Below are 25,043 nucleotides of genomic sequence, written 5' to 3'. Positions count from 1 at the left end.
CGCTTGGTTTGTTGGTTTTTATTGTATGTCCCTTAAAACTGTCAGGGTTTTAACATAAAAACTCACAAAACAAAATTTAATAAAAATAATTTTTTATTTTTTTGTGGGGGGGGGGAGAGGAGGGAGGGAATGGTGGGGGTAGCTTTTATTCGTTTAATATTATTATTAAATTATTATTTTACTTATTTATTTATTTTTGATTGATTTTAATTACTATCTAAATTTAGGTACTGTAGTGTATTTAATACCAGATTATTCTATTACTTAATAAACAAGCCAAACAAGCTAAAACTTTTATTGTAATCAAAGTCATCAGGAATATTGAATTGCTTTTTCATAATATGACAAAGAAATATATTGTTTATGGTTATAATTTATATCCTTGTCAATGGAATTCAATCTATAAAAACCTATTAAAATAAAAATGAATTCACCATGAAAAGAACAAAAATTCATCACGTACAAGAGGCTCGTTACTCTTGACTAAACGAACTATTTTCATCGAATCATCACCATCACTCATGTCTGCTTCTACTTCTTGTAACTTAGGGTAAAATTCTTTGGTTGCTATGCGGTCATGGACATGAAGTATCATCTGCATTAGTGGACTCTGTAGAATCAGGCCTAGCTCTTCAGCGTCTTGGCCTAGCGGGTATTCAGTGATGTCTTGAGAAACCTGAAGTGACAAACATCAATCAATCAATCAATCAATCAATATTTGCAAAGAAGCAATATCTACGGCAGAAACCATGTTTAGTAGTGCTATGATGTAAACATTACTCAAAGTGCACGTAATGAGATAACGTTAATTTACAGATGAAATATATGAAGGATATATAAAATACTGGTATATTTAGATGTACAAGAAAATATACACATTAAAAAAAAAATGTACTGTATATAAATTTTATTTATTTAGTTAAAAATAAATAACAATATTTTACTGTACTGTATGTAACAGAGTAATCGATCCTGCAAAACTGATCTGGCTCTTGATTGCTCACAGTAGTATATTACAATTTCTTTATTAAAGTTTCTCTATTCAAATTGATGAGAACTACTTAGTAATTACTTAAATTCTGTTGAGCCTAATGATGCAATCTAATTTTCACAGTAGTATTGTTTACAGATTTTTTTTTTTAAAGCTCAGTACAATTCATCAGAGAGAAAAAAAGAATCCTAAATATTTTTTAAAGACAATAAAACTCAAAAATTTGAGTAAATAAGAATTTAAAACCTTTAACTTGTAGCTTCTGGTGGTTTTCTCCCCTCATGACAGCTCCTAGCCCCATTCATACTGTACATTCCCATTAAGGAGATGGGCCCTCCCTGTCTGGCAGATCCTCGCACCATCACAGAGAATTAATCCACATATTTTTTTATTTTGTGTCTAGTAAACTATATGGGCCTATATGCAGAGATGAGTCATAGAATAGATACAATGTGTGTAATATATACAGTATATTTATAACAATGATTACAAACAGTAGCTATTCTACTTAATCAAACTTCTGTGACATGAGTAATTATGTTAACCTCTGAATCACTTCAAATCATAAAACTCAAACTCATCTGCTAGCAGATGCTATAAAGTGGCAGTTGTCCGATATATTTTTTATGTGACCGTCTTTTTGCAAGATAGTACTGTATAATTTGATCCTACTTGAACTCATGTGAATGAGTAATTGAGTTAAACTTTGAACCTCTTCGTGTACTGTACCAGTACTGCAAGCAAATTAATACTCCTCCCTCAGTTAACAACCTGTAGTTATAATTAATATCTAGAAAATTTATCTATAGTTGTATAAATACCAAATGTTTTCAATCTTGAAAAATGTGTGTCTTATAGTATATTAGCTATTCCTGATTATTTTTTTTTTTTTAAGTCTGGTTCACACTTTTAAATTTTCTTTGTCAAAAACTGTTGTATGTCCATATATAATCATGATACTGTATGTCTATATATGTTATTATGATGTACAGTAATGTCATCATGACCATATTTAGCCATGGCACCAGATTTTGTCAATAAAATATGATAGTCTGGATAAAACTATAAGTATTTATTTGTACAACTTATCAAAATTTCTTTTTCCACCATAGCCTAGCAATTTTCAATCGACAATTAGATAATACTATTGTATGTAATGAATATAAAAATGTTATATTATTTATGTGTTAATTATAATAAAAGAAATATTTTCTTCATTCTCATCTTTAATCTAATACATTTTTGCATTAAACAATTTAAATATTATGTTGCTCATGTTAACATACAGTAGAATATTATCTTCAATATCAAAATAGCAATTGTAAAACTGTTTAACACGTTGGCTGCCAGCGACGAGTATACTTGCTCACAGGGTGTTGCTGAGGGTGCCAGGGACGAGTATACTCGTCAAAATCGGGGTAACATTCTAATGTTTATTACCTCTTTGTTATACATTGTAGAACCGCAGATTGGACGGCTGGTAGTTCAGGGAAGATACACCTAGACGATAACGTACATATGACGTATGTATGTTTGTTGTGTTATGTTGACAGTAGTACACTCGAGCGGCACAAGTGGGGCGCCCTTTGAACATATACCAACCCATGCAAAAAGCGGACGAGATAACTCGCACTTGGCATAGTCAATAAAACGTTCTATCATAGTGCCGTCGACAAGTATACTCGCCCCCTAATATTTTCCCGTCAATTTATTGGACACATCATTTTGATGATGTATGACTAGATAAAATGTCAAAAAAGTATGTTTGTACATGTAAACTTGTTTTGGCATACGGGAAGGAACCTTAAAAAAAGGTCTGGCAGTCAACGTGTTAACCAAAAATAAACCCAGCACAATATGATGTAATCTTACTGCGAGCTTCGTCAGGCTATCTATGTCAGGAAGCACCGATAAAGCTTGCAGTAAGTTTACATGGATGGTTTATTATCAATTATCTACAATTATTATAAGCAAACCAGATAAAAGTATCTGAATATCAAAATAGTACAGTAGGTTCCCATATTTTCAGGTATTATTTTTTAGTGAGACGGTATTAATCAAGTCCTTCATGACGAATTAAAGGTGCAGCCAAGTTTAGTCTACTACAGAACAATGTAGGCCAACAGTCTCCTGATGAAGTTCACTGTGTGGATAAAAGCTAAAGCTAATAAATATTATAGCTAGTCTTTTAAGTGCTGAGATTTGTCATTTCTATAATTAAATTCACGTTAAAATTGTAATGAGTAAATCTTGGTCGCACAGTTTTTGTAGCATATATAGTGGAATGATGATATCAAATTACAAAATAATCACATAAAAACTGATTGATAACTTTATTAGCCAAAATTTATCTTTAATTATAACTTGAGTTTATGCTTGAGCATACTATATTATACAGTATGACAACCTTCATTTATGTAAGAGATTTAAAAGAGCCAAAACGCCGAATAATTAGTTCTCCCTATTTTGTAATTGGCTATAATTAAAACCCTACTGTAGATGAGCCGACTGATTGATGAACTAAGTATGTAATTCCATGAGTAACTAACTGTGGCCACTTTAAACTTGCAATAAATCCATAAAGTTCAAATTTATATCTCATGTTAGGATGGTAATGATAGCATGTTAAGATAGCAAAGATAGCAGTTTCTGAAGTTCAATGAAGGAACCTAGAATGCTTTAGGTAAGGCTCCAGGCTTATAATCACAAAATTATGGGTTCAACTCATTTTATTCTTTGATGCATGCCTTTTCCCGTAGGTTGTTTTTTTTTTATCCTGTAATATGTTTAACATTAACATAGGAATAGTAATGAAACATTTTTCACAAAAGTTAATTCAAATGTAATGTAGCTTACATTGAGGTTTTTACAACTTATAAACAGGTTGTTAAGTACAATCAATTTACTCCACTCCAAAAAATGCATTATTTTACTGTCAAATCCTCAAAATTTATTTGAAATTGCTTATTCAGTGCTGGTTTTGTTTTCAAACACCAATTTTTATATTGTTTTTGCTATGGAGGACTGTTTTTATGCACCATTAACCGGTTTTATGCTGCTTTTTAGGATAACAAGTGACATCATACCATAGATAAACTGAAACAGCTTTTGCTTTCTTAACCTATTCTAAATGTTTACTCTAATGAGCATCAAAGCATTGAAAAATCATGATGGAATGCTTAAAGAAAACTTTCTAACTCTAATGTGTATTCTCTGATATGGAAAATTGTAAATGTTAAGTATTATGGCAGGTTCAGCACAGCAAAATGGTGAATCTACCCATCCCTTACTAAAAAATGTGGCAGAGAATATATTTTGAGTAGACAATGAGGAAAGTTTTATTTAAAAAAATTGAACCTAGGCTTTTGAGATTAAAAGGCATTCATCTTAATCCCTTACTAAAAAATGTGGCAGAGAATATATTTTGAGTAGACAATGAGGAAAGTTTTATTTTAAAAAATTGAACCTAATCTTTTGAGATTAAAAGGCATTCATCTTAATCACCATGTTACTCTTGATTTGTGTAACAATGATTCCACTTTCTGGCAAAACCAAAGTTTGCAGTATTACAGGCTTGCGAATACTAAATTAATATTCAAAACCTCTGCCTGACGTTAACCTTCCAATGCCGGAAAAACAAATTTCAATTGAGGCACATGACCAATTTCTTCAAGGAAATACAGTAAGCTCATCCCAAGTATTGTATCTAAAACCCTCATATAAATCAATCCAATTTAATTTCCATTCAATACTAACTAAGTTATCATCACCTAAATGACAGGGGCATTTCACACAGTTGAACTAAATCACTTCTGACTTATTGACGAGCCAAGTCTTTAACAGGTCCTCGCACTCCGAAACATCTTGATAATTTAATTGTGGTAAGCATAATTCTTAATTAGAAACATGATATCTCATTAAATATTCTTAAGTGGAATTGAATACAGCAAACCAATATTTACTAAACAGGATTTCTGAAAACAATTTTTCTGAATACTGGTATACAAATTTAGAGATACATTATGAACATTCACAATATTTATGAAAGCGGAACCTATCTCACAAGACCTATTCTGCCAGACAACAATTAACATGACTATCGCAACATAAAATTTTTCGATCATATCAAGTACAGTTCAAAGAAATTCAGCTCAACACCTGACCTTCTATACAAACTGTTCAACACATTCTGTAATGTGTGTTTAACGAAAGTAATATGTTTTTCCTATGTAAAAATATCTAGTTTTAGATATTTATTGTACACAAAACCAAACGCTGTACAATGTGGGCACTTTGAGGAAACAACTCCGAGTAAAGCAGTCTTCATTGACCAATTAAAAATGAACATTCTCCTTTGAAGCTGCCAATATGTGCTTGCACATAGCATTCAAGGCATGAAGAATTGGCTAATGAGTTTCTATGATGAGTCTCACAAATATTATAAATATGCTTAATAAGGCCAAATCAGACAACTTAGCGCGACACGATTTATCGCTGACAGATCGCGTCAGTCATGTTAAAAATACCAATAAAACTTTTAAAATGTTGTTTAAAAATAGAAGTATCTAAGACAGTGTGAAACAAAATCTAAAGAAAGTGATATAGTACAGTAGCATTGTGATTCGGTTTCAAATTGATGAACTTGTTCATTCCTGAAAATGAAGGAATAAGAAGTACTTTCTTCAGTTTGTTTCATATTGTCTTATGTGAAACCTATCAGTCAACCCATTCAGAATCAAACCTGTTTGTGCAGAATGGATATATAGATTGAAGCTTACATAGGATCATTCATCATTTTCAAAACCTCCATCTTTTCCAATACAAAATGTTACTTAATTTGGGGCACAAACTTAAAATGGGAAACCACTTGGACTCTATATTAATTTCCAATAATGATGTTTTAATATGAAGAGATCTCTAACAGAAAACATTTGCACACGTCTCAAAGGGCAATTATAACGCAGACTGTCCTGCAAGTATTTTAGAGTATCCTTGTGGAATTAAACTGGGCAGAAGTTGACTATAAATATCTCAATGCGGGGAAGACGTTCCAAGTGGCTACTGTATCTGGGTATTTCACTGGTACAGTATTTTACTTGCAAACTAACAGTTATCAGTATTGCTTCTTATTAACAACGAAATATCAATAAAGTAATAGCCAATTAAGAGAAGGAAAATCAGGATGTTTATATTTTTAAAAAGCATAGAAGATAAATATATGCTTAAAATTATTTCCGATAGTAGAATGCAAGAAAGGCACTCATAAATCCACTTCAGAAATTGACAGCAAGGAGAGACAGAAATTGCAAATGTACTTTAGAAGCAGTGCATTTCACGACATTCAACATCCATCTGCTGAATATATTATAGGGTCACCAGGGGTCACATTCCATCGTTGCATCAGCTGTTCGCGTAAGTAGTTTATTTGTGATATTCAGAGGAAAATCCTTTTAAAAATATTAAATGAGAATTTAGCACATATATGGAAACAAAGATGCAATTTTTGAATTGAATTTTCCATATATTTTATATTTAAAAGAATATTAACGAGTCATATAATATATCTTAAATCTCTGCATACATTCATTTGGTTTCTATAACTATATTATTTTTGTTGGAAGATATTCTTTGGTTTTAACTTGAAGATAAATGCTGCATACACAGTAAGTCACAATATATCCAGGTAAGTAAGGACTGTATTTACAGCCTTGACATGGCAATATCGCCACCTTATAGTGGATTTATAATTTCATTACCAGCATTGACTTCATACAATAATCAATAGCTGTTATAAAAGGTATTGCTTAGTGAAAGCTTGTCAAAATCATTGATACACTATATTCTCTGCATATGATATTACATTTCCCAATGGCTTGTTTTCGCATTGGAAAAAGCACTTTGGTTTTACTGAAATAGCATTGTAACACGTCTTTTAGCTCAAACCATAACATTCATTCGGTGTGCTCTACTTGAGACTAAATATAGAACACGATTTGGTGTATTTTATGTTTTATACTATTTTATGGCATACCTCTGAAATCATTCGCGCTATTTAAAAGCCAAATGTCGGTCTCTCCTAAAGGCATTCACACTGAGGTTTAAAAATACTAATGCGAGCAACATCATTATGGAAATGGAGATTGGAGTACACTGCATTTTCAAGACCGATTTGTCAGATTGATGCAACAAACCATAATACTTTATCTCTCTCCTTATCAGAATAATGCTCATCAACTCGAATGATGTCTTTTTACGTCAATATTACATTCATACCAAACGATCCTAAGGTTAAATTAATGGACAAAGTTTTAATAAAGCAAAAAGTGAAATTCCAAATGTTGAATTGTATGGTATCCACAATCAACCAGAAAAGCATTTAATCTTTTGCTTAAATATACATCCATTAATCAATTGCCTATATTGAGCTAATTAAACATGACAAAACATTCAATATTTGAATGTATTCAGTATTTTCTGTACCTAAAAAGTTATTATATGGGTTTTAAATTGAAAATTATGACAAACTACCGAATTTTTCTCTGCAATTAGCAATAATACTGTTCATGTATTCTTTCCATAGACTTTTAAATTGGCTATAAATCAGGAAAAAAAATAACTAGAGTTCTGATATCAATGGAGTTTGAAATGTTAATCTTAATAAGGCAAGCATTGCAAACAAATCATGTCAAGTCAGATTAAGTAAAATCATTTGAATTTGTCAACTATCTTCTTTATCTGCTTTAGTTTTGTAGGTTAAAATTTTATAGGGTTACATTATTTTTTTCTCATGATCAAAATATCGAACTCGGAGAGATCAATTACCAAACACATACAAGCTTTTTTATATGATGCCCTAAACAAATCCAACTATTATTATTATTATTATTATTTATTATTATTATCTCATTATAAGTATATAAACTCATTGATAATGAGAATTTAATAAACTAAATTGATTTGACTTTTATTTTTAAATTATACGATCTACCATATGCTTTATTGTGTAATTATCTTCTCATATTTAATGTAGTTATTAATGTAGTTATAAATCTCTATTCTTTAACTCGGTCACACGTTAAATTTAACTAAGCACTGAAGAAAGCAGTACTTGAGTTATATAAGGAGATGAGGTAATTGAAACTACAGACTCATCACAGATTTTAATCACAAACTACAAATCAAAAAGATGTCATAATCCTGAAGATAGAATAACTTCCTTATAAATTTGAAATTTCAAACAATCGCCACACTATAAATGATGCTGATGTCAGGCGTATGCCCGAGTTTAATTTGCCATAAATAGACTATACTGATAATTTAAATAGTATTAAATATTGGGTAATAAAGTATATCAGTCTCTCATTGAATATGAAAAATAAAAGATGACAGCAAATATAAGAGAGGTTGTTAATAAAGCGCTGTAATGTTTTGGCCATGTCATCCAAATGAAAAAGAGTAGCCTGACAATAATTCAAGAGAATGAAGAATTTAATAAAGCTACTCTGCATTCTTCCTCATAAAAGAGACTGAATAGTTGGCATTTAGAACACCTGGATGGAAATACAGTAATATTTCAAAGATACAATTAGTCAACTAGTAAGGGTGTCTCTCCTACTGAACCATACTAAAACATGTTAGTTCAAATAATACCCCAACTTCTATAGTATTCTGTCAATATTTTTTTTTAGTAATTATCAGAAACGGGACAGGAAACAATGAAATAATGATAATATGAGTACAATGTATTTTTTAGAACAATCTTAAAATATTAATTCAAAACTTACTTCTAATGCCAACATAGCGGCAGAATTAATAACTGGCAATGGTGGTTCCTTGTTATGTTGTTCTTCAATTTTATAGTGAACCTGAAAATAAAATGGAAGCAATAGTAATTACATTAATAAAACAATAGAAAAAAATTAATTAATTTGTGTTTCTACTTACTTACACTTTACTAATTACTAACACTACAGTAGATAATGATTATAAATTATTTTGATATATCTAAATATTGTAATGTGTTTTAAACATTGTAAATCTTTAATAAATCATAAAGGAGATTATTTTATACTTGAATAATTTCACAGTTTACTTTTAGATGACATTTTAGATTTGTGTGTGATACTGTTCAACCTTGTGGCTCAAAATAACAAAAACCTGTGAGATATTAAATGTCAGGTGTTACCCAAGTATTAACACTTTGCGATATATACATCGATATATACATCGACACAAGGTCCGTCAGAGGAGAAAATCAACACTTTTAGCTAGGTTCATATGGGATTATAGCCAGATGAAGTAGCTGATCTACTTGCTAAGTTAATTGGATTAAATCCACTAATCGCGTGCGACGTTAAGGTTTAGAGCGAGATATTTTGACTACCAGAAATTCGGAAAACACATCATTAGACAGGAAGTGCAATCACATGGTGGGTAATTACTGTTGATTTTCGCGCGACTAGTTTATGCTAGATCGAGACTATAGGCGTAAGCTAGGCCTAGGTCTCGGTTGATTAGACTGGCCAAGGAGTCCAGCTGGAGAGTTTACACTGGGTTTTCCCCCAAGTATTTCGTTTAGTGCGTGGTAGTGTGGGCATGCCGATTTCGGGTCATCCCTTATTACACTGGCCGACACCTTGCCCGTCCCACGAATAAAGACGTCTCTCACAGCCTTGTGGTCTGCTCTTAGATTTTTCAACTTTGTCACAACAATTGCAGATGTTATGCTATTGTGGCCTAAGTCCCGCATTCTCTCTGCTATCCTTTCGTGGACACCAGCCTTCTGACAATATACAATTTATCTTCAACTTTTTCGGCGATTTCTGGCTCCCTCCAGATATCTATTAAATCGCATTCCTGCGCATACGTCCAGAGATGGTGTTTCTTTACTGACTTTTCGGCCATCATTTGCAAAATAAGACTTGTTGAAATTAAAGTACACAGATTAGGGAGACTGCATCAATTCTGAATGGTGTTTATGACAGTAACTAAAAAACGTGCTAACCAGCAAGCATGGAAGGTCACTTTGCTTCAATTTGATTGGTGTATTCGTGACCTGTGGCCACCCACTGTTTAATTGTTTACTGGCTTTAGGCTGGATTAAGAAGTTAGTCGACAAAAAAAAATTTACTCGACGGGCTTAGTCGAGTTGTGGCCTTCATCTCGCCATATTTGAGTGGTCATATTCAAAATTATGGCGAGATCATCTAGCTCATCCACTAAAATTATCTCGCCATAGTTGGATATGAACGGGGCTTTTGAGACCACATCATTCCCTCACAAGGACATTAAAGGGATAAAACAGAAAAAGGAGAATAAAAAAGCCACAAAAAAATTTCACCAATCAAGCAGAGACACTAGCTTAAATAATCCCGTCCCAAATTACTTAGCAAGTCCCTAAGATATCACAATTCTAGTACTGTAGCTATGTTCAAAATTGAAATCTATACATCCCTTTCAGATATTTTACATAGTAGCAGCAAGCAAATTAGCCAAGTAGCCATTACCCATAAACAGTTAACAGATGTCAAGGAACCTAGCTAGGCAAAAGTACAAATGCATTAATTAAGGCAAAGGAAATTAAGAGGATGCAACTCCCAGCCCATGTCGTATTGATTAGCTTCAAATCTAATGGAATTAGACACGTTCATAGAAGTCAACTATATTGCCTTGGACATACAGTAATATAACACTGACAGTACTGTAAATGATAGTTGCTATTATTCCCATTTTTCTACTATCATCAAGGCAAAAACTTCTGTACTGAGCTTATCCTAACATGAAAATCATCCAGAAATCTAAATTGTTGTCATTGTTCAGAAGATTTATTAAAATGGATTAATTTACAATGTCATAAAAACTAAACAAAATTTTCTTAAAATAAACAGGTTTGGAGAAGTCGCAATCGGTTTCCTGTCAAATCGCATTTTGTTACGATAAAACGACGTAGTCGTAAGTGAATCTGCCTTCTTACGTCGACAGGAAACCAAGCTTTATCTACTATCATCAAGGCAAAAACTTCTGTACTGAGCTTATCCTAACATGAAAATCATCCAGAAATCTAAATTGTTGTCATTGTTCAGAAGATTTATTAAAATGGATTAATTTACAATGTCATAAAAACTAAACAAAATTTTCTTAAAATAAACAGGTTTGGAGAAATTATATAGTGCCTATAGGTTTAGCCAATCACAACTTGTGGCAGAGGCATGAATGCGAGTCTTTGTCTGATGCAAGTCTCATGTCAACTTCTGTACTGAGCTTATCCTAACATAAAAATCATCCAGAAATCTAAATTGTTGTCATTGTTCAGAAGATTTATTAAAATGGATTAATTTACAATGTCATAAAAACTAAACAAAATTTTCTTAAAATAAACATGTTTGGCCAATCACAACTTGTGGCAGAGGCATGAAGGCGAGTCTTTGTCTGACGCAAGTCTCATGTCTGGTATTAACATGTGACTCAAGCCTAAAGCAGAAAGAGTCTCACAACTGATGCGAGTTTCATGCTTGATGTGAAAACAAAATGAGTGTCCACAATACGTTGATCTCCGTTTACTTAATTTAGCCACAGGAAATCGTCAAGCTTTAACACTATGTTGCGAGCTGTTTGGTTACACTTTAACCACAGGTTACTTGAGAAGGATGAAAATATCAAATCATTAAGTCAACCCAGGCACCTGGTCATCACTGAGTTGTTCGGATTGAGACCAACTTCATGCGCGAGTCAACCAAGTTCAGACCTAGCATGAACAAGTCAGACTGTGCCCTTGTTGAGTACCATTACCAAGCCAACAATTCCTTATATGGAAGAGGCACTATATGCATACTGGCTAACTACTTCATCACACTTACCTTTAGAAGAGACTGAAAATCAGGACTGTGTAACACTTCATTGAGAAACTGCATATCATCTGGACGACCTTGAAGCCTCCCGCAAATGTAGTCCAGAGAGGTCAACAGTCGTTGAAGGCCTAGAGCATAAGAGACGAGAGGTACTTAATGTCATTCATAGCATACTTAGAAAGGTAGTGTAATTCTACCATTCCACCTGGGGTTAGTTACATTGGAATTATGAAATTATAAATTCAACTATATCAGGGCTTAGACAACAAAGGTATGATTAATAGGGGATACTACCTTCTAATAGTCTTTGAATTTTGGATTCGGATGAAGATGATGAAGCGAATGATAACTGTGATGATGAAGATGATAATAAATACTCTACATTATGGTGAAAATGATGAAAAAGATGATTATGATAACGAAGAAGCCAATAAAAATGAACATGATGGTGAATGAAGATAAAAAACTGATGATGATGATGAAGACTATGATATGATTATGACTTTGGCAAAACTATCCATTAAGAAACGTGACACTTGTGAAGATAAATAAAATGCAAATAAAAATTTAAATATAAATTCAAAATAATTTACGTAGAGTAGACAAATATTGGGTTTCTATGACGATATTAAAATTTTATAAACAATCAAAATCCAATCCAGCTTCAGTAAAACGCAAAGAGGGTTTAAAAAGTGTTTTAGTGAACAAACATATTTAAATCCTAAAATTTAAAAGTCCTAGAAATATTTTCCCACAAATGATTTGCTCCATTTAATAGACATTCTGTACCTGTAGGTCTACCAAACAGACAGGTAACACAGCATTGACAGTTATTGACAATCTACAGCACTTGACAAAAAAAGAGTATTGTATGGAAGAAGGGGAGTGGGAGTTGACAAGAGGAAAGGATAACTAATAATACAATGCCATCTCTTTAGCAAACTGTTATTCTCTTCAACTGGTGTATATCATAATTCAGTGCAATCGAGAGGGCGACTTAAGCCGGGCACTCACTACATCGTACAACCGTCGCACGACGAATCTGCCTCTGCTTCCGGAGAGCGATAGACAACGTAACGCCCGAACGGATCCTAATTAAAAAAGCGATCCATTGGTTCCGCGCCGTTGTGTGCGTTTGTCGTCGCGTTGCCATCAAGTGCAGTTAGTACCAGGCCCTCGTTCAGCTGTAAGAAATTTGACTTTCTTGTGAGACAGAGGGAGTTCAAGACATTCCTACGCTGTGCTTGCTTTTGTCCTAGTGTAAATCTTTGCTCCAATCTTGGCCCCCCCCCCCCCCGGATATTGTTGTTAAGGTACTACAAAACTAAATTGTAAAAACATATGCACTGTTCTGGTTGGTCAGTAGTTCAAGTTTGATTGACATTCCAGAAAGGTCCATTACCTCATCCTTTGGAAGAAATGTTAGGCCATTGGTCCTGTGACCATATTACTGTTGCACAAATAATACTCGAAACTGTAGTATACTATTTGCTTCAGGGCATTGAATGTCTACTGGCGTTCTTCCATAGTACTGTAAATGCGACACTTTTGCTACTATAGGTCTTAAGGGGCTTACTGTAATCCAGATTTCCTTGTTGAATTTAAACAAGGACCATATAGTATACATTTATATACATTTTACAAATTCCTAAAATATATAGGACATATAATAATATGCATGTAGATCATTTTGTTACAAAAAAAATGGTAATTTGAGTTCCAAAATATGTGAATAACATTCTAAAAATAATATGCACAATATAAATTAATTAATATTCTACAAATACCTCTTTGAAGTTTGAACTCAATGTATCTTGACAAGTTCATGAAAATATATTTAGTAGTGGCCAAAAATCCAGTCATCCATTCTACAGTAATTTACAATGGATATTTGTTTATCAAGGATTATCAATTCATAGACCAGGGATGTAGGATGGTTTTCGGACTCGGGGGGTACAAAAAATGAGAATGCGGAACTAAAAACCCAGAATGAGGAACTAAATCCCTTTTCTAATGAAAACTTAATGTCAGCATGTCAGACTACCAACATCATCCTTAATTTGAATCTAACTGAAATGTATAACAGATGTTTACAGCAGTTTTTCCAATGGAATACCTAATTTCTGTCTTTTGTTTTATGTTTGTTTTGTGTAATACAGGTATTCATTGACAGTGACAGACATGCCTAAATCAGGAATACAATACAATAATATTAGTGCATCAACATGATCATAGGCACAGCTTAGTTGATCTGAATAAATAGTCCTGATATTATAACTGATTAAGTAAATGATCACTCAATAACATACCACATGAATAAGTTAGTACAGTACCGTGTCTGGATAACAAAGTACAGTATATTAGAATAAATATTTGGTGACATTAATTGCTTTATAAACAATGTAAACGAATGACAAATAACTAGATTTACTGTAGTCTACTGTAATCTGTGAGGCTGTAGTGTCATATTCACTCAAAATTTTATTTATTGTTTTTTTATTTCCTTCACATCCAACAGCAAGTACACTTGCCACTTACAGGATGAGAATGATGCTTTATAAACTAAGTCTCTTTATGAGGCTTAGGGAGTGGAGTTGGTTTGGTTGTGAGAAAAAGTGCTGCTGTGACAGGAATTGAACCATGGACCCTGGGATCAGAAGGCAAGCATATTATCCACTGAGCTATTCAACTCCACTCCAAAATGGCTCCTAAATGTATATTTTCAAAAATTAATTGACATTTTTCTCTTCCAAATAATTAGGTAATTACTTATAATTTAATATGTCATACATCTAGTTATTTACCAAAAAAATAACCCAGAAATTTCACTTCAATAATAACAAATATGCCCAGAAATTTCACTTCACCAACATGGGACCTCTGAGAATTCTTATAAATTTATCACATCTTTAATAAACTTGTATAGTTCCACTTTCAATTGAATGGTCAAGAAAGATGCAGCGATGCAAAAAATATTAAAGCAATCCATCAAGTTAATTGAATTTAAAGTAGCTTTTCACAAGTTGCGACAAATCTGTAATTAAGCTCAGGACTGACATCATATTTCCATGTCTGCAGATAAATCATCCTCAGTGGTGCATCTAGGATTCTCGATATGGTTGGCGGGAGGGAGGGGGAAACCTGATGGACAAATGTGGGGAGGTTCGATGAGCGAGGGGAGGGGCTAGCCTACAAAGAAAAGTGATATGAGGTGATTTTGAACATCATTTTGTTGCTTCAAACACTTTCAATGGGAAGGGGGATGACTGGAGGGCGCACGCTTTTTTGGGGCATGTACCCCCCGACCACACACACCATATATTTATGCCACTGATCATCATGACCTGTCTAAATTGTAACTGGCTATGATGCACTACATGTATATAACCCCTCATGTACATACTACATCTTTAAGACAATAGATATGAATAGTATGTAATTTCCAAAAACTGTTTTAAAGTAGTTATTAAAGTGAGATTAATAGGAATTGTGACAAGTTATTACTAAATTATATTTAAGTCTATCAGTATAAATTCTATCGATTTTTTTAAAGAAGCCTAGAGAAAGCGCTAGAGTGAAATATATTACTGTATCCATAAATTGCACGGAAGTATTTTATTACCTGCTAGTAATAACTACGGTCACCTGTTAATGTCATCATAAACCATCTATTCATACTTTCAAAACACGAATGAGTAATACTGTAACACATAATAAAATGAAGATAGGACGTTTTAGAGTAAACTTTATTCCTCTATTTAACTGTAATTTTACAAATATTGAATTGTTTCTTACTAACAGGTAATTAATAAATATCTGAATAAATTTTGAAAAATTGAAGACAAGATTTCTATAACCTTTATAACTATTGCAGAAATGGGTCTGGACGCTTCCTAACAAAGGACCTCCACTGGTGTTTTTGTGTCTATGTATGTGTTGATACAGTTTGAATTAATCACATATTATAATCAAGTTTTTTACTATTTGATATTAATGTTAATCAGCTTTCCATATTAAAAATCTTACCATCCATAAAAAAGAGGTGTTGGTATAAAAAGATTTTAGAAACCCTCTCCTGCTACTACAGCCACAAGAAAATTGAGCAACTGGGCATCATTTCCCTACCATTCTCCTCTCCCCTCCACAGAAAATGGATACGTTATGATTATCAGTCTAATCGTTGTATTTAAGAAAGCAGAACCATGTCTAGATTTAAATGCAGAAGAGTGCGGTAGTGGTTTTCTGCATAGAGTACTTATTTTCTCTCATTTCCCAATTTAAATTTCAAGTAATTTATAAAAATTGTGCTCATGATTTCAGTATATACTGTAAATGCTGAAACATATGTAGGTTTTAGTATTACACCAACAGTATAGAATACTGTCATAATTTCCCGGTTCCACATATGACCTAAAGCCTAAGAATTAATTTACTGCTACTCCCATTTGAGCACTTGTTCCCTAATTAATTATTAATTGTGTATCAATCCTTTTAAAGAATATTCACTCCCATGGCTGGTCGTTAATACCATCAATCATTTTTGAGAACAAATTTCTGCAAACTGAAATTGATAAAAACATGAATCTAATGAATGTTTCGGAAGCCGATTTCATCATAATTTTCGAGCCAGAGTTCAATCTCCATATTTGGCAAAATCATGAGCATCATACGCTCTTCATCCTTAGTGTAATTTGTTTAAAATGACTACCAATTAGAATGGAATATACACAGGTTTATGACATCAATTAACGAAGACAGTTCCTTTATGTTCTTATTCCAGTATATTAATTACAGTTTATCCTAGTCTTCAACAAAATATCAACATGATATGGAAAATTTACCCTCATAAGCCTAATAATAACAACAATAGTGTTAACTATCAATTCCAACATGTACTATAATTTCCTCCTAATGTTTGACTACCATAATTAATGAATTTGGTTGAAATTCCTTGTGAATACATAATGAGAATGCTCAATTTTAAAGCAATCAATCGGTTATACCCCGGCACGCATGATGTCAATGAGAAGACTCGAAGAATTTTCAAGGGAACAATAAAGAAACTTTTAAAGCTTTGTCTACACTATCAAATTTTATGTGACAAAAAAAATGTGATGTGCCCATATATGGATAAGATGACATCATATCACATATTATCAAATTGTATAAAAAAAGTTGAACGTGCTCAACTCTATGTTCCATCAAATTTTATGCGGCGATTTTTTTGATGAAATTTGATAGTGTAGAAAAAGCTTTAAGCTGGTTCTTATGTGCGTTTGCACAGTACCATACTTGCGCAAATAAGCGCCCCATTTGAATAAGAACCCCTCTTGAATAAATTCCCCCTCCAAATATATTAATTTTTTTAAATATATTTAATTCAAGTGCAAAATTCCCTGATTTGGTGTGTGAAAATGAAATTTGTTTTTATCAAAATTGGAAGGATAAATTACTGAAAAGAAAAGGAAAACATGATAAAGAACCTGGCAACCCTAAGGCAAGGGATATTGATGGACAGCAAATGATAAAATTTCATAAATTTATGAATAAAACATTGCAGTGTTGATGAGAATACTAAACAGCACATCAAATCTTCAGTTAAGAATATAAGATAGATTTGCTTGTAATAACTTTTAATTTTGAATCCGGTATTGTTACGGAATTTAGATATGGTGACTGCTGCCTAATCATTGGCTTAAGTTAATCCTATAAAATGCTATGATTTTTCTCACAACTAAATAACAACCACAACTTCCTCAATAACAATTGTCATCTTTAAAATAGTTAGATGTGTTTTACATTTGTATATTCTTCTAAAGTTATGAATGACTCACATTTTTGAGTTACTTTCCATTTTATACTGTGCTATACCGGTATTCATCTATTACCATTGCAGCAATAGTTCGAATCTCACTAACGTCGCGATAGTTGTGAACTTGGTCTTCATTGTTTTTTTTTTAACTTCATAATTTGTTTAGTACTATTCTTTCACTAGAGCACTGTGCAGTGGATAGCACCGCTAGACCCTTGCCACAGCAGCAGTAGAGAACAGACACGATCTTGCTAATTACTGAAATTACTGAACACTGAAATAGCTTTTTAAGACTTAGACTTGTTTTTAATATAAACATTTCACGTTTTTTCTGTTTTAAAATATGCTCGTTAGCAATTTAGTTTTATCGTTGATTTAATCCATAATAATAACTATGTACCGCGAAATGCTGGGCCTCTGAAAGTCCCCCAGTGGTTGTTGCCAGGTTATTGGAAATATTCATTTCAAATTTCTTGAAAATAGTCTATAGGTAGCCACTGCACAGAAATTACAAATTAGAAAAACCAGATTTTAACCTCATTTTTTTAGATGAAGGTTGGAAATAAATGAATCAGGAATTTTCAATTAACCAGTTCCAATAGTTCCAATAAGAATATCTTTCCAATACTATTGGCAGGAAGAATAAAGACCCAATCATTTCCTTACATTCTTCCTGATTCCCTGTTCATGCTTCCGTAGGGAATCAATCGTGTACCAAAAATGACCATATGAACATATTAAACTGTGAAGTACTGTATTGATAAGAAAGAGTACTTTATTGTCAAGCATACAATGATGATTAATATTTAAAAATGAAATAGAAAGAACTCAAAGAAAATGTCACATCCATTCCCTTTCCAACTGTACATAGACATTTTCGGCACTGTACATTCTTGTTTCTGTTTCTGCACTAAATTCTGGATTGAGTAAAAATATGCAGGTCCTATTCATACCAGAAGTCAGGAAAAAAACATAGAACTGCCAAATTTTAAGCAAAAATTGCTGGGTAAAGACACATAGGTCCCTGGGAATAATAAGACTACCTCATGCTATGCAGCAGAAAATAATGACGCATTGTAAAGGCGCAACACCGGTATAAAAAAGGATGATTTGATACTTATAGTTATTTTACTAATAAGTATTGACAATATGCCTGACTGAGTTTATTAATACAACCTAACAGGTTATCATTGCAATGAACTGGCAACAAAGACAATATGTAATTAAACCAAAAGGAGAAAGACAAAAAGAAGGGGTGAGGAGGTACGATATCGAGCTTCAGATAATTACTTGCCATCAGGTAAAATATTTTGTGACAAGAGGGAGTGTAGTGGAGTGTACTTTAACTGAAATGACCAGGAAATTACAGTAATGTCCCTGGATGTTTGATTATACAAGAACAATGCACATCCCTACAGTATATTTTATAATCTGTTACATTGGCTAAGCCGTCTAATTTCAGAATCAATAGTTGAATTAAAACCATTAATTAGGGAGTAACTAGATTCAATATAACATAAGACCAGCTTCAAACCAAAATTGTTGTAATTAAAAATGATTAATGCATTAAGTGGACAATGGTCATTATTACTAAAAACACCATAATATTGTTTTAACTTTTAACAAGCTGATGTATTGAATTGAATATTTTCTTAGTTGTTTATGTACAGTATTTAAGGCTAATAAAGAGCAAGATTTCCATGGTTGTTTTTTTTTTTTTATTTATTTTTTTCTGGAAAGACTTAATTGTTTATGTATTTAAGGCTAATAAAGAGCAAGACTTTCATGGATGTTTTTATTTTTTTATTAATTCTTTTTCTGGAAAGACGGCAAGGCCAATTTTTCTTCTTGTTTTCTTTACAAGTTCAGTATTTCCAGGCCACCTATAGTAAAAATAGCACTGTGAGTGCAAGGTCCAGGGGCTGCTAGTAGGGGCCAGGGGGAATGGAGACACAATCACATATCTAGGCCTTGAGTAAGACTTTTTAAATGCACAAAATACACTCATTGTTTACAAATTTTTTGGATTTCTACAGAATTTTCTTCTTGTCCTGACTTGGTGAAAGTAAAAAAATAAAAGGAGGTACTGGTAGCTCAAAATGAGGCTGAAGAAGAAACTGGATATTTTAAAATTTCACTTTAAAAAATATATGTATACTGCTGTAAATAATTATAATCATAAATATAGATGTTATTAATTAGGCCTAATATTATTATTAAAAAATATAAGTATGCATAATGAACTGGACTTTTATTGCAAAGACTCAAGTATACTGTAAATTACACTGCCCAGCTTTCCATAGCAGTGTTAATTAATACACAAGGGCAATCCAAAAGAACTTTACTGTAGGTCAAATAAACCACATGGAGATCATATAACCAAGAGAGAAATTCAATATTCTTCATGACAAGAATACAGTAAGGATCTCAAAAATATGTTTTCACCAAGTTACCCATCACTCAGAATTTTGAAACAATGAGTTATATCTAAGGGCAAGAAAATTACAAAAACAATAACAAAAAATAACACTCACCTAAATCCTTCTTAGCTGGAATCGACACACCAGGCATTTCTCGTGTGTGCTCTACAAATGCCGTCTCAATCATATATACCTGATTTTAATGCCTAGAGAAATGTTTAGCATTGTAGGGATAGGCTCCCTGTTGTCAGCGAGTATTGTTATGTTGTCTGCTTGTCAGTGTGTATTGTTGCGTCGTCTGCTACAGGAAGCACCGACAATAGCTAGAGCTCACTGTTTTGAGGTCACTGGTTTACTCAATGGGTCACTATAGTAAAGGACAAGAAATATGCATGGATTATCTGTCAATACCTACTACTGAGTAGATAAATCTGGTTTAATTATCTGTGTTTAAATAATAAAGATTTTAATTTCATTTAGAATATAGTACTCTGAACTACTATAGTAGTAGTAACAACAACAACAACAACAACAACAACAACAACAACAACAACAATAATAATAAAACAGATTTTTAAAGTGCCTATTAAAGCGACTACTGTATAGGATTTTAACTTTTTTAGTAAACATAATTGTTTTCAAATGTTTACGATTATATTCATCATAAAAAAATATAATTAACTTTGACATATCATGTATTTTGCTTATGAGATTGTGAAATTTAGTTGTACTGTTATCACTGTACTAACTCCAAATAGTTTTCTAACGACATTTGTCAAATCACTTCATTTTGTACCAGTGGCACTCATCAAAATGATGATGGTGCATTCATTTACAATTTACATATGAAACTTACAAAATCAAGAGACTTAAAAAAAAAAACATAAATAAATCTACACTAAAATACAATGAGATCAAAATGAAAAATTAAATACACTACAAAAAATGTTATGAAAGATGACAAAACAAAAAAGTTGTTTCATACAGTACTACTGGTATTTGGAATACTATTCTCTACAGTATAACACCTTCTGATAGTATTATTTTTATTCATATTATTTCTATTATTATTATTATTATTATTATTATTATTTTATTATTTGATTAACATTATTATAATTATTATTATCAATATTATTTGGCCTAATCCAACCTCTCCAAATGAAAGATCCCTTCCAGTAAGAAAGAAACTGCTTTTCCCCATCTAAATAAATATGCAAATGGTATTTATTTACATTACACACTAACTGGAAATGAATCCTAACATACGGATACTTTCATGTATACACAATATACAATCCACTATGCAAATATGCTTTCTCTAGCATCTACAATAAATAGAGACCACCTATATTGACGCATTGTCAGGGAATGTACACAAGATTTGTATGGGTTGGGACTTGTTGATTATGTTTGCATTACAGTATTCCATGACCTAAGAGTTCAACTGTAAAATGCCAGGAGTTCCCATATCAAATGTAGCGTGTAACTTTTGCTTGGTTACAGTATTTAAAATGCTTGTCTTCCAAAATCCAGTGTCCATCATTTAAAATCAATAAATATGTTTGTCATGTGACTAAAAACAACTTCACCGCCTCAGCTTCAATGTAGTAAGAGTGGCGTATCCAGGATTTTGAAAAGGGGGTGCTGAATAGAAAGAAATATTATTATACATCCAAAACTTAGGATGGAGAATACTGTATCAATGGTTATGACTGCAACATACATTGGTTGCTTTGCCATTTATTTCCATTAATTTTTTTTTTTTCATGTCTGAACAAAAATTGGGGTACTCAGGCACTGCAGAAACCCCCTGGTTACGCCACAGAGTTTCTGCGGCAGAGTTACGAAAAGTCTGGGTTACAAAATGTCGACACCCCATCGTACAGCGCAAAGTTTAGTTGAGTAGATATAAAAATGAGAACCAATGAGAAGCTCTAAGTATGGTGGTCACTTCACTCAATCTACAGTATCAATGACAGGCCCATGCCTTTACTAATTAACGTTAATTGAATAAATAATAGCAATACATGAGTTATCCTTAGAGAATAGATATAAATGAACTTTATTCCTGACTTAAATTCAATAGGAGTTCTAATCAGCGTGTTAAATGAAGTGTGACATATCATTGTATCCTAAACAACAGCTGATTAAATACTCATTCTCTGTTAAACTTCCAGGTAATAAAAACATCAGAGGAATATTTTAATCACTTGTTAATTTTCAAGGCACTTTAATAGTATTAAAAACTGAAATATTATATAAAAGAGCCGAAATTCAAGGTTTTTAAATGATCATAGAAACTGAAATTTTCAATGAGCATTATTATCAAGGTTGAACATTATTCTGACGATTAAAAATTTGCTAAATATTTTCAAAATTCTATACTTACACAGTATGTTGAATTGATTATTAATAAAAAATATAATCAATGCTGAGCTACAGAAATTTTTTAAAATAATAACAAATATTGCTCATTCAGAGATTGCAATTTAAAAACTCTGAATTATTATACTTTCTTTCATCTTTTTATTTGAAAATCAAAATGTTTATTGCCAATTAAGAAACACATAAATAATACTTTTCAATATTCTGTTCATAGATAGATAATTGTTCTCTCATGTTTAATAGAAAGTATTCTTCATAAAAAAATACTTTGATATTTTATGTATGTTGCTTATGAAATTGTGGAATAGTAAATATATTCTATACTTTTCCATTGTCATTTGTCCAATTCAGATTAATTGGCTAGTATTATAAATAATTAAAACAAAGCTTGAAGAAAACAGTCTGTTAATAGTTTAAAATTAAATTAGGGCCTTCATTGAAATTTGACAACTTATTTGAAATGTTTAAATATTAAGCAGTCGTTTTTAATTGATTTTTTAGGGGTTTCAGTAAAGACTCTATCAATTACTGCTTATGTAATTAGACACCTATAGCAACAATTACCTGTCTACCTGATTTTACATGTTAATTGATGCCAATGTTTTGAGTCGGATAAATACTGTAAAATAACAATAACAATGTGTTCATTAAATACACATCACTAACTAATTAACCCCAGTAAAATGGGCATCTGTATATAACTACTGTATAAAGCAAAATTGTTTCGCCATATTTATGATTTATTATCGTGCATTACAGCATATAATACTTACAGTGTTTTCACAGTTCATAGGCCAGTAACAAAGTGTATTAATTGGTTACAGAATGAAGAAATGTTTGAGTGTGCAGGAAATTAATTACATCACATGCTGATTGCCTCCACCCAAATATTTAGAGTGGTTATCATGACATATAGTAAGTGCAATGATTAATGCAATGCCACAATTATTTCATCATAGAAGATATGTCTTCACTATATTTTTCATGGAATGTTGCTGAAACTCTCTAGTAAAAATAACAAGTGATCTTCTAAGGAATTTAATAATAAATTATAATCAATAAAATTAATTTAGTTCTGGAAAAAAAATGTACTGGTGTGGTAGGTTGTTTGTGTGTATGTTACACTGTACAGTACACAAAATGTTTGTAGTAATTAATTACTTAATTAAATTACTATATTATTTATGTTTATTTTTTAGTGTTTAAACATTTTTTAATTATAACAGACCTAAGTATTTTAACTCACTTGACATTTCTAACTACAGCACATTTTCAAATTTTAAAACTAAATTAAGAGATATGATTAATAATTTTAGTACACTTTTAATTTTCATTATTTATCCACTTGCATTTTAAACTTAGTTGCCCTTTGTGATCCTTTTAACATTTTACTGAATTTTATTAGTATAAAATTTAAAAAATTGTAGATATATTTTTTCTTAACTACTTAATTATGTTTATCATTTTGATGTTTATGTTAATCTCGTTTGTATTGTTGAGAGCACTACAGAACTACTGTACTACCACTTGGTAGGTAATAGTCCTTTTAGATTTTAAATACAATGTAGACAGTTTTCATTCAAAGACGCAAGCATGTATCTTTATAAACATATATTTACGTGAGAGGTAACATGGGAACACGCATGGAAAGTTCCTTGTCAATATTCTTTTTATAAGAGCTCAAATAAGCTCCGAACTAAAGCCACCAACAATTTTATAAGCACTGAGCATTTATTAAAGAATTTACGGTACTGTATGTATAGTATTTTAATTGTGTAGGCAACAACATGTAGTAGACCAGAAAAACATAAAATACAAGTAAAAAGTGTAATCCTAAGTTTAAAATTCTCATGAGTCTAGTAACCAATATTATTGTATTAATAAGCCTATAATAAACCTGTAAAGCATGTGTATATTTATAGGTGCCTATAATAATTAAATAAGAAAACAAAACTCGTTTAATTTCCCAATTTGTTTACGTGTTAATACAAGTGGTTCGCGGCCGCAACGGATGGCATTTCTAAATTCTAGGCCAAGGAAGTTGAGTCCAAACTTTCGTGCATGAGGTGCCCACACCGACTGGAAGTTTGTGTCATCATGGTTGATGCTGCTGGTGGTGTGGTAGGTAGGCTAGGTTGGCAGAGAATGTTTACACAAAACACTTTGAAATTGCTTATAAAAAAAAGACAATCTATTCTACTAAATTATAAATATATTGAACACAAAACTGAATATTATATCGGTAAATACAATAAACAAAACAACCATACCTACCTATTCTCCTACTTGTATTTAGATCGTTAGGCCTGAGAACGATAATTCAGCTGAGAACTACCTAAGCTAAAGCAGCAGTACTGAGCATCGAACTCAAGCAAACACGGAAACGCTTGGATTTCCTATTTTCTTTCTATTCTACACAAAAAAAAAATCTCGATAGCGCCACCACATACTTCGGCAACCAGAACACTGAACTTATCCGTTGATGGCGCAAAATATAATTGGACTGTCTAATTTAAATATTTTGGGATTATATATTCAATATAAATAAATAGATATAGATATATTTTGAAAAATTTCTGTTTTTT

The 25,043-nt window shown here is 32.1% G+C and overlaps 1 protein-coding gene across 4 annotated transcripts in view; it reads right to left on the bottom strand.

The window, feature by feature from the left end:
* LOC117105091 (MAGUK p55 subfamily member 7-like) overlaps positions 1–24,890 on the bottom strand; it is a 41,754-nt gene extending 16,864 nt beyond the window's left edge. For 3 of the 4 annotated variants that reach the window (XM_033246119.1, XM_033246122.1, XM_033246121.1), the window contains exons 1-5: positions 24,733–24,890; positions 20,185–20,437; positions 11,848–11,966; positions 8,776–8,856; positions 464–676 (exon numbers count right to left, since the gene is read on the bottom strand). In XM_033246119.1, the coding sequence (XP_033102010.1) occupies positions 464–676; positions 8,776–8,856; positions 11,848–11,966; positions 20,185–20,257 (486 nt within the window). In that variant the 5' untranslated portion in view covers positions 20,258–20,437; positions 24,733–24,890. Of the gene's footprint in view, positions 1–463; positions 677–8,775; positions 8,857–11,847; positions 11,967–20,184; positions 20,438–24,728 lie in introns of all 4 variants that reach the window. The other variant, XM_033246120.1, reaches the window with a different exon arrangement.
* Between the last annotated feature and the right edge of the window lie 153 nt (positions 24,891–25,043).

The sequence above is a fragment of the Anneissia japonica genome, unplaced genomic scaffold, assembly GCF_011630105.1.
Source record: "Anneissia japonica isolate Jap-2015-1 unplaced genomic scaffold, ASM1163010v1 scaffold287834_len5846547_cov211, whole genome shotgun sequence".
Taxonomy (NCBI): Eukaryota; Metazoa; Echinodermata; class Crinoidea; order Comatulida; family Comatulidae; genus Anneissia; species Anneissia japonica.
Note: the sequence above shows the minus strand (reverse complement) of the source record. Positions and strands in the feature narration are given on the sequence as shown.